We start from the raw sequence: 10,528 nt of genomic DNA, 5'->3' as shown, positions 1-10,528 counted from the left end.
GGAGTATATCCTCTTTCACAGCTGCTGTTACTACCGACTGAAGAGTCAGCAAAAGCCCTCTCTGATCTCCCTGCAAGTGCCTAAGATAATTCCTCTTGCAGCCAACGAGTCCTTGTTCCAAAAAGTTACTGAAACTTAAAAGGATGCCGGCCGAGGAGACTCGGCGCGGCCGGGGGGCTGGGTAAGGCTCCTGGACTCCTCGAAAGCAGAGTGTACCGGGAGAAGCCGGAGGCGGGGCGCGAAGAGCGCGGACCCAGCGGGTTCGGATGGAGGACATCCAGGAGAAAGGGGCGGGGATCTTACTCTAGAGGGTAGTAGGGACCCGCCTCAGTGAATGGAAAAGAGAGGTGTGGGAGCTGACGGCCAGTGGATCGGCTCCGAGGGGGCGCAAAGGAGGTGCCCCAGGGCGATGGTTACACTGGCTTCGGCCGCAGCCATTTCCCCGCAGAGGGAGCTCCTCCGCGCGGAGAGGAGTTCCCGGACTCTGACATCCTATCTGCGAAGATTCGGATCTCCTAGGGGATTCCTGGGGATGGCACCGTTCCTCCCCCCAGGAGCCCAGCGCAGAGACTCTTCTTCACCTCGTCACCCCGGATGCACACGCTCAATTCTCCACTGTGAGGTCGGGGCTCTCCCCAAAGACCCTTCCCCACCACGCCACAACTTCCTCTCTCCAAATGTAAGATCCCCGGTTCCTCCCTCTCCTCTCCGTCCTCCTGCCCCTCCGGCGTTAGCCTGGAAAATCCCTAGTCCTCAACGGTGCGAAGTCTCAGCGCTCAAGTTCCGGGCTGCGCAGGTCGCCTCACCCCTGGGCATAGGCTCGCCGCCGGGTGTCCCGGGAAAACGCACCGGCAGCCCCTCGGTCCCTAGTCCCTCTCACTCCATTGGCCCCCCGGTCCCCGCCCCCGACGCCCCCCTCCCCCCGCCTCTGCGGCTCAGGAGTGGCGTCAGCACGCCTGCCCCGCGTGGGGTTTAAATGCCCACTAGCCGGAGCCCGGGCGCTTCCAGCTCGGAGCGCGGTGGCGGCTGGAACTGCAGGGGTGGGAAGGCAGCGTGCGAGCGGGATCCCGAGCCGCGGAGCGCGCTGACCCTCGCTCCGCCGCGGATGACTCGGGAGCTCGGGTCCAAGTGGCGCCCAGGCAGCATCCCTGCCCTCAGCCGTCCGAGGAGAGTTGACGATAAAACACTTAAAAGTCTCCGCTGCGGGAAGCCATGAGCTGTCTGGATGTTATGTACCAAGTCTATGGTCCTCCCCAGCCTTACTTCGCAGCCGCCTACACCCCCTACCACCAGGTACGTGTCTCCTCTCGTCCGGACCGGGTAGACAGGTGGCGCGCCCCAGCTTCCCCTAGTACTGCCAGTGCTCCGAGGTCCCCCGTACCTCCGCGCAGGTCCAAGGGAGGCCGACCAGCCGCGGGCGCCTCGGATGCGGGGATTGCCTGCGCTGCCACCCAATAGGTTGAGGTAACCCCTTTGCTCTCTCGGGAAGGCAGCTAAGCCCTGCTAATGCGCGCCCCGGATTTCCTAGGAATAATCAGCCCAGGATCTCGCGGACCGCGTTGTTTCTTTGGAGTCTGTTGGACTCCAGATTGTTCCGAGCCCCGTGCCGGCTCGCGGAGATGCCAGCAAAGCTCACGCAGAGAAAACCAAACTTTGGTCCCAAAGGTGAAAGTGACGACGAAACAAAGGCAAGGGTCTGCCTCTGTCTTTCTGAGATGTAAAGACTCGCGTTCTCATCCATGCAAGCTTATCAAAGCCTTTTTTATACCCGTTTCAATTCTTAGGCGATCAGGGCAGGTAATTTCAGAACCAGCGAATTCGTTATAAAGAGAACCGCACGAAACTCGCTAACTTTGTAATCTTTGCTTTGCAAAGTTCTGGGGATTATTGACCCAAAGTTCTGGGTATGATTGACCCTGTAGGGACCAGTTTCATAGATAATATTAATACTTCGCCTTTCGCTAGCCTAAGTAGCTGAATCCGGCTGCCTTGCCATCAACAAACTCACTTTCGAGAGGACCCCTGGCCCCGGTTCTGCAAACTCCTCAAATTTTGTTTAATTATTCCAGTTTTTCTATTCTCTGGGAATTTTCTGATTGAACATTTTTCTTTCAGTCCTCAGCTGATGTAGTTGAAACTGGTGACAGTAGTCAAGGAAATGAATAAGATCACACACTCCAGTGGGTGGAGGGGGGATCCCCTAGGAGTCCTGAGCAGGTTCCAAAGTGAGAGCCTGGACTCCTGTTTTGGGAAAACTGAAATACACCCCGGTGCCTGAGCCCATTTTTGCCAAATTTTGCTTGCAAAATATATATTTGAAAACTTCCTGATGAATTAATGATGGAATGGGTAGATTTTGCATTTTTGGTTTTTGCTTTTTCCCTTCCTCCTCTCCTTTGTAAAACTTTGCAACTAGGAGTTTATTTAGTCTCAATGTTAACTTTAGGAACCACCAGAATCTCTCATTTTAAGCCAAGTGGGAATATGGTAGAAATGGTGATGTAGCTAAATAACTTCAGTCTTTTAGCTTCAGTGTCTAAGATGAGCTTCTTCCCAGGCTGGGAGTATTACAAAGAGAAAAAGGTGGGTTGGTTTTCTATCTGTTTGGTCCTTTCTCCTCCCTGATCCCCAGCCAATCTATATCACCAAGATCTCTGTTCAGTTTTGTATGATCAGGGTCTCCCTTGAAGGACACCTCTGTCTGCATACTGCTTTAGCATTGCATTGTCCATTGCTCATTGCTAAGAAAATGTTTTCAGCAACCACACTTGGTTTTGTAAATTACTATCAGACAGTCATGATTTACTCAACCTCACAGCCAAGATCATCCTCTGCTGCTTTTCATTTTTTTTTTTTTCCTCAATACACACTGATGGTGAGGGTAGAAATAGCCCACTGGCTTTTCCTTTCTCAAAAGAAGGTCTCTCTAGAAGCTGAGATTTTTAAAATAGCCAGTTCATGGATGACCACATACCAACTTCCATTTATTAAATTGATCCATATCACGTTGTTATTCCATGTTTATACCCCATAGCAGTTCTTCCTTTACATCCTGGTTGTGTGGAGTGGATTTTGTTACCTTCATGTTCTATCACGAAGATGCTTAATCCTGCATCTTGTACGTCTGCCCTGAATTCTCAGCAAGGAACAGTCAGGCTGTAACTGGACTTGGGTGCCCTTTACCCTTGGAGCCTGATTTTAAAAATATATCTGCCTTGAGCCTGCCTCTGCGGTCAAACTGCTTAGGCTTCTTCCAGGACCTTCACCCTGACACCTTCAGACAGTTTTCTCTGTGTCCTAGCAACAATTCTGGGGAGACAAGCTCCAAGAAGGACCCCACCTCTCAGGAACCCCACCTTTGTTCAGCTGCAGGTTGAAAGGCCTGCGGACTGAGGCCCACATTATTGAGGTTATTGAGGACGGGCATAGGCACTCACAGAAGGCAGTTGCTCCTGGTTACCTTAGGGATCCGGATGAGGGAGTGCAGTCAGAGCCCAACTTGTTATGTCTTTTGAAATTGACTTCTCTATTATTTCTCCTTTGAGCAGAAACTAGCCTATTATTCCAAAATGCAAGAAGCCCAGGAGTGCAACGCCAGCCCCAGCAACAGCAGCGGCAGTGGCAGCTCCTCCTTCTCCAGCCAAACTCCAGCTAGTATAAAAGAAGAAGAAGGCAGCCCGGAGAAAGAGCGCCCACCAGAGGCGGAGTACATCAACTCCCGCTGCGTCCTTTTCACCTATTTCCAAGGAGACATCAGCTCCGTTGTAGACGAGCACTTCAGCAGGGCCCTGAGTCAGCCTAGCAGCTATTCCCCAAGCTGTACAAGCAGCAAAGCCCCGCGGAGCTCCGGGCCCTGGCGGGGTAAGTACGGGCCTCACCAACAAGAGGGGATTGAGAGCTCGCACAGCCTGGGGTCCACCTCCAGGGGCAGCTGAAAGAACTATAGGTGTTAGAGAAGAGGTGAGATGGGGCATCGGGGGAGGAATAGATACAGGCAGGCATAAGATCTCTTCTTGAGGAGGCAGAGCAGAGCAATGGCCTAGGAAAATCAATAGCTTTGAATTGGGAGCCCTTGGATTGTGCATTGGATTCCACCACTCCCTAGCAATATGACCTTGGGCAAGTCTCTTAACCTCTTGGAGGTCACTCTATTTACTGGTCTCTAAAATTAGAATAACACTTGCCCTCTTAACTACCCCTGGAGATGACAGTAAGGCAACTAGAAAATATATGGAAATGTGCTGTGGAAATATGAGGTTTCCCAAGTCAGGGGTGGGGGTGGGGGAGGTGGATCTTCAAGTACAATAGCTTTCAGGGCCCTTAGTCCCTTTCTGAAAATATCTCCAAAGAAAAATGTCTGAGAATGCATTGCAAGTAAAACCTGCTGAAGAATGTCTCCTAAAACCTACTTATGCCTTTCGCCAGATTTCAGTTAATTGGGAAATCTTGAAGCAGAGAATGTCTTTCAATAAGCAAGTAAAGTAAAAAAGAAATAAGACTTTAAGGGTAGCCAAAACACTTCTAAAGATTTTCCCCAAACACATCCCCTCTTTATTACTTTATCATTCTCACAAAACCCTGCTTTAGCTACCCTGGGACAATGGCTTCTTGGACAAGTCAAGGAGCTCTCCCTTCTATTCTGAAACCTCCACCTCCCTTTATTACCGAGACAAGGGTGGAGGTATTATTTATTATTTGGTAAAATTTCTCACTAATCTTAGTTTTTGATGTGTACCAAGATGAGAAATGAGGACTTTATTGTAAAAAGGAAAACAGGTATTACATTTTGGGGGAAATGACAACCATCGACCTTCCATTTTTTCCTTAAATCTGATCATTTGTACAAGCCTTGCCTAGACAAGATCCAAAAACAAAACATTCCTTTTATTCTCCAGTTGCCTAAATGTTTTTAATAGACTGCTCACTACTTAGAATGCATTTTCGAAGCATTTTAAATTATCGACTATGAAGTGCAGATGCCTTCTCCAAGGTCCTTTTCATTAAATGCCTTTCCTTCCTTTCCTCCCCACTAAGGCAACAAATTTGATCTAAATGCTTCTCACTTAAAATGCTTCCAGACACTAGGGGTCAACAATGACACGGACAATAATAATTATTATAATTATATTATTCCTGGCGCCCACACTTTGATGCATAAAGTTTGTTCATTAAAACGGAAAAGATCTGTCCGTTAGTGTCCCTCTGTGCAAATAATACAGCTACACTTTTAACATATCAAGTTTACTTTCTAGAAAAAAAAAAAAAGCCTTTTGAAAGAAAGTTTCTAGAAAGGAGGCCAATAATAGCAAGACTCCGAAATATGTCGATGGACTTCCAGTCTATCAGAGGCCTTGGAGGGGCACGATTTCTGGAGCAAGGGAGGCTGAAATGCGAGAGGGGGTAGTGAGATCGCTAGGCGACCAACCAAGAGCGGGAAGAGGTAGCTTTAGCTTGAGAAGAGGCTGCCGGCCGGGAAGGCGAGGCCGCTTCTTGCCCGAGGTGGCCCGGATAGGAGTCCGAGGGAAGCTCCCCGCGCCCCGAAACTGGGGCTGGGGAAGGAAGCTCCGCAGTTCCTCTCCCCACCACTCGCGGGGTTCCCGCAGCGGGAATACGTCCGCCACTTGCGAGGGAGCGGCACTCCCCGACCTCGCGTTCCCAGGCCGGAGCCCCGCGAGACAAGCGCCCTTCCCGCCCTTCGCCCAACCGGAGCGATCAGCTCTGCGGCTGCCGCGCGGGGTCGGTCGGCGACCGTTTCCCGACGGTGACGCGCTCCTCTCTCTCTTCCCTTCCCTCCGCCTCGCTCGCCCGAAGACGGCTCCTACCCCATGAGCCAGCGCAGCTTCCCCGCCTCCTTCTGGAACAGCGCTTACCAGACGCCGGTGCCCGCGCCGCTGGGCAGCCCACTGGCCGCCGCGCACTCGGAGCTGCCCTTCGCCGCCGCCGCCGACCCCTACTCGCCGGCCGCACTGCACGGCCACCTGCACCAGGGCACGGCTGAGCCCTGGCACCACGCGCACCCGCACCACGCGCACCCGCACCATCCGTACGCGCTGGGCGGCGCCCTCGGAGCCCAGGCCGCCGCCTACCCGCGGCCCGCCGCCGTGCACGAGGTCTACGCGCCGCACTTCGACCCGCGCTACGGGCCGCTGCTGATGCCCGCCGCCTCCGGGCGTCCGGCCCGCCTCGCGCCGGCCCCGGCCCCCGCGCCCGGCAGCCCGCCCTGCGAGCTCTCCGCCAAGGGCGAGCCGGCCAGCGCGGCGTGGGCCGCGCCCGGGGGACCCTTCGCGAGCCCCGCGGGGGACGTGCCTGGGGGTCTGGGCCTCAGCGTGGACTCAGGTAAGCGGGAGAGGGGATGTGGCATCCCCGGGCCCCTCCTGCCCTGTGCCCCAAACTGGGCTGAGCCGGGGACCCCGTTTAGCTCTCCTTGGAGACCCCAGTGACCCTGAGGCGCGAAGGTCTGCACGTAGCAGGGTTGTGTTTCAGCAGACAGATGACTCTGTCATCGGTGTGGACAAAATGAGAAAGTGGCCGGTTAATATTACAGAGGATTTTTTAAGAATAAAATTTGTCGGAGAGGTTCTAGCTCTGTGCTGTTCAGTACCGTAGCCAGCAGCCACGTGTGTCGGCTGAGCACATGAAACGTGGCCAGGCTGAATTGGGGTGTGCTGTAAGTGTATAATACACACTGGATTTCAGGACTTTGTCCCCAAAAAGAATGTAAAATTCATCTCATTATATTTTATATTGATTGCATGTTTCAACATTGCATACTAAATATATATTGGGTTAAATAAAATATATTACTAAATTAATTCTCACCTGTTTCTTTTTACTTTTTTTTTCAATGTGGCTGCCAGACAATTTAGAATTATACCCATGGCTTCCATTGTTTCTATTGGACAGCGCTGATCTAGAGTACCTGCTAAGAATGTAGTTTAAAATCCTCTACAACTTGAGGGGCGGAGAGGGTCTTGTCACCTAGTGATAGTTACAAGTCATACAAATATGACCCATGACTGATAACAACTTAATTGCTAAATGACATAGGTCTCTTGAAAACAGAAAACTTAACAAGAATATGTTATTAGTGATAATATTGCGTCCCTAGCTTAAAGAGTTGAATTTGAAAGGTACATTCAAATAAGGGTTTACTTTTTTGTTTGCTTTATTTTTAGGGCAAAATGAAAAAAAAAATTGCATAATAAATTGGCTTGTAGTCTTGCCCCGCTTTCTGTTCCCTCAGGTGCAGATGTGACATTTGTTTGCTTTGCTTTTACTTTCGTTCATGCTCTTTAGATGAATTCTGTGACTTTCACAATAAAACAGTGGTGTCTGTCTTTCTCTTTCTTTAAATATCTTGTGCCTTCCCCTCCCCACCCCCTTCTCTCTCCCTCTGTCTGTCTCTTCTCCCTCTCTCTCTCTCCCTTTTATTTTCTCTCTGTTTTCAGGTTTGCAGCCTCAGGACAAAAGCAAGGATCTGTACTGGTTTTAGACAGCCCACCTTCTTCCCTGTAGGTCTCTGCATAGCACAATTGGTGACACTCAGAGCTGAAATCAAGTGGGTTTGTAACAGCTTCTGATCTTGGTTTGCAGCTCGTCGTTATTCCCTCTGTGGTGCATCCCTCCTGAGCTGATCTGCTGACCTTCCCCTTGCCCCTTCCCTTCTGACCAGCCATGGAGGCTCAGCATCTGTGCCTCTCACTTCATGGATGAGGACATGGGGGAAGGCAGAGACTTCAAACTGCTCCGTGTATCGGGGAGAACCAAAACACACGCGACAGAGTTTTCATCTAAAAAGAATGCCTTCTGCCAAAAGAGCAGACCCAAAGACTCTGAATGACGCTCAGTGACTTTTGGGCAAATCACTGGAACTATCCGTGGTGAGATCACTCAGGTGACAAGATATCATGGTTTTCTTGGAAAGAAGGAAAGAAAAAGAGACGTTTTGGTGTGAATATTTTTTGTGCTGGTGTGAATTGTTTCATTAAGTAGTGGGATCACAGCACTGCTGACTTCAATATCCTCACATTGAAAATGTCTTTGTATTTGCATCGAAGACTATATGGTAGAGAAGTCAAAAGAAGCCAATTCTTTCTTCCTCACCTGTAGCCTCCAGCTCCCTTCCTGCCCACTCTCTCCCTGCAACACCCACTCCAGACACAAAGATACACCTTTTCCTTCGGACTGTGAACATAGAAGCCTCAGCCTGAATGTGAGTGGCAAGTGGCTTATCTGGAGCCACCTGCCCAAGTCTTACTGAAATGCAGCTGTCGTAGGACAACTGTTTAAAACTCCAGAAATACATCGACCAAGGTGGCACTTCCCAGTGTTTGGCACAACAATTGCAATTGCACTGGATATGTTTTATACATGTGTGTGTGTATATCATATTTTTTACAAAGGACATTTTATGATGAAAGAAAAAACTCTCTCTGCCTTCTCTCCCACAAGTTCTGTCCCTCCCTCTATCCTCCTCTGGATGGAAGGAAAAAAAAAATTAAGCCTCTAGAGACCCCAGTGGTCTCCAAGAAGAACTAGGAATCACCACAGGGGAAGAGATGTCCATGGAGTCTTGGGTATCTCAAATATTCTGTCTCTATGGTCATGATTTGATCACTTTAGTATTGGGACAGGGGAAGGGGTTCATGTGTGGGCAAAACTGAAGGTGATGAGGAAGAAGAAACGAACATTAAAGATGTTTGTTTACCACTAGGTTGCTGTGTTATTTCTTCAAAGGAAAACAAATGTCTTAGTTTTTCTCTAATAGAATAAAATAATTTATAGTAGTATGACCTGATGTCAGTAAGTAAATTCACTTTGTATAAGTATTTTTGGTTTTCCAAAGTGTTTGCCATGCCATGAAATCTGAGAACTCCAATCCACCTTGTATCAACCTTGGAGATGGAGAAGTTAGGTATTCTCACCTTGTTTCATAAATGAGAAAATCATGGCCCAAGGAAGCCCAGGTTACCTGATAGCCTTCATCAAGTAAAAGAGATGCATAGGAAAACTGGCTTGTGCACCATTGTGCATCAGTCAGATACACACATTATTCTCCAAAAGAGAATTATTGTTACTTCTTAGATTCCACACTCTTAAGATAGTAAAGTACTCAGTTTAAAAATGTTTTTGAAATCTTGGTTGTTTTATACTTTGATCAGCTAGGCTAAGAAACCAAACGTACAACTAGGCCAGAAAAAAAAAAGAATTTATTAAGAACTTAATGGTTTTATGTTCCCTTGATGCCAAAGTTATTTCCCTAAAGAGAGAGAGTTAATGTTGTTCCCAAATTGCCCTTGAAGGCTGTTAAAGCATAAAATATTAATTCAAATCTTGATCTTCATTATAATGTGTCTGATTTTTTGCAACCCCATGGCCTGTAGCCCGCCAGGCTCCTCTGCCCATGGGGATTCTCCTCCTCCTTCATTATAACACAAGAGGCAAATACCATTTATCTTGGATAATATTCTCAAGAGTTGGGTGCAGTTAGGGGACCTTATTCAGAGCATGGCTTAGCAGAGTTACCCATCTCTTCTTTCTGTCATTTTGGTACCTGTTAAGTAGACTGTGATCATTAAAGAACCTGCTACTGGTTTTGCTCAGATGGAAGGTACTATATGATTATATTTCCCCAGATGTGATAGCAGTCAGTAATAACTAATAATAATTGCATTGTATATGCTATGGTATGCTATGCTAAGTCGCTTCAGTCGTGTCTGACTCTGTGCGACCCCATAGACGGCAGCCCACCAGGCTCCGTCATCCCTGGGATTCTCCACACAAGAATGCTGGAGTAGGTTGCCATTTCCTTCTCCAGTGCATGTAAAGAGAAAAGTGAAGGTGAAGTTGCTCAGTCGTGTCCAACTCTTAGCGACCCCATGGACTGCAGCCTACCAGGCTCCTCCGTCCATGGGATTTTCCAGGCAAGAGTACTGGAGTGGGTTGCCATTGCCTTCTCCATGCATTGTATATAGCAATAACAAATATTAATTGTTTATCATTTTTCCAGGCACGGGTATGAGGGCTTTATATATAGGTTAATTCAACCTCACAACATTTCTGTGTGGTACTTATTACCACAGAGGCTCACAGAGGAGGAGTAATCTGCCCAGTCACATAGCTAGTAAGTGGCAGAGCCAGGAAACCAACCCAGGCATCCAGGGGGCAGAGACTGCACTGTTACCCACAACACTAACTGCTGATCCACTTCTGACTTTGGGCTTGCTTTCTCCTCCACAGAAGATGAATAAAGAAGAGAAAAGAGGCAGGGCAGCAAAGACTGGCATTCTAGAATGTATAGAATCCCAGGTCTTAAAGGAAGTATCACAGGATATTGTCCAGACTCCCACCTGCAGACCATGCAACCAGATGCAGAGTTCCATTCATCGCTAGGAAGGACTTATTATTGCATCTCTTATTAATTCATTTCAGTATTTTTAGCCTTCTTTGCTCTGAAGCTCTTCACACCCAAACTAACCAAGTTGTGTTAAGCATGTTAGTCTGAGGTTTGGACACTGAAGCAATAACT

General features: G+C 48.7%; 1 protein-coding gene across 5 annotated transcripts; it reads left to right on the top strand.

Annotated features, from left to right (window-relative positions):
- The first annotated feature begins 995 nt into the window (after positions 1-995).
- VGLL2 (vestigial like family member 2) lies at positions 996-8,712 on the top strand. Of its 5 annotated transcripts, XM_086317166.1 has the most exons (5): positions 996-1,293; positions 3,549-3,861; positions 5,812-6,336; positions 7,449-7,511; positions 7,594-8,712. In XM_086317166.1, the coding sequence occupies exons 1-4, from the start codon at positions 1,213-1,215 to the stop codon at positions 7,490-7,492; spliced, it is 963 nt and encodes a 320-aa protein (XP_086173292.1). In that variant the 5' UTR covers positions 996-1,212; the 3' UTR covers positions 7,493-7,511; positions 7,594-8,712. The 5 variants fall into 5 exon arrangements, with proteins under 5 accessions (XP_086173292.1, XP_086173293.1, XP_086173291.1 ...); XM_086317167.1 differs by lacking the exon at positions 7,449-7,511; XM_086317165.1 differs by having other exon boundaries at positions 7,449-8,712.
- Positions 8,713-10,528: the final 1,816 nt, after the last annotated feature.

This window comes from Bos grunniens, chromosome 9 (genome assembly GCF_055505025.1).
Source record: "Bos grunniens cultivar Pamir isolate PY7600 chromosome 9, Bosgru_T2T1.0, whole genome shotgun sequence".
Classification (NCBI taxonomy): domain Eukaryota; kingdom Metazoa; phylum Chordata; class Mammalia; order Artiodactyla; family Bovidae; genus Bos; species Bos grunniens.
Note: the sequence above shows the minus strand (reverse complement) of the source record. Positions and strands in the feature narration are given on the sequence as shown.

Excerpts from the sequence above, each read along its gene's own strand:
- VGLL2 (XM_086317164.1), top strand. The coding sequence starts at position 1,213 with ATGAGCTGTCTGGATGTTATGTACCAAGTCTATGGTCCTCCCCAGCCT. Across the intron at positions 1,294-3,548 it reads CCTACACCCCCTACCACCAG|AAACTAGCCTATTATTCCAA; the intron begins GTACGTGTCTCC and ends TCCTTTGAGCAG. Across the intron at positions 3,862-5,811 it reads GAGCTCCGGGCCCTGGCGGG|ACGGCTCCTACCCCATGAGC; the intron begins GTAAGTACGGGC and ends GCTCGCCCGAAG.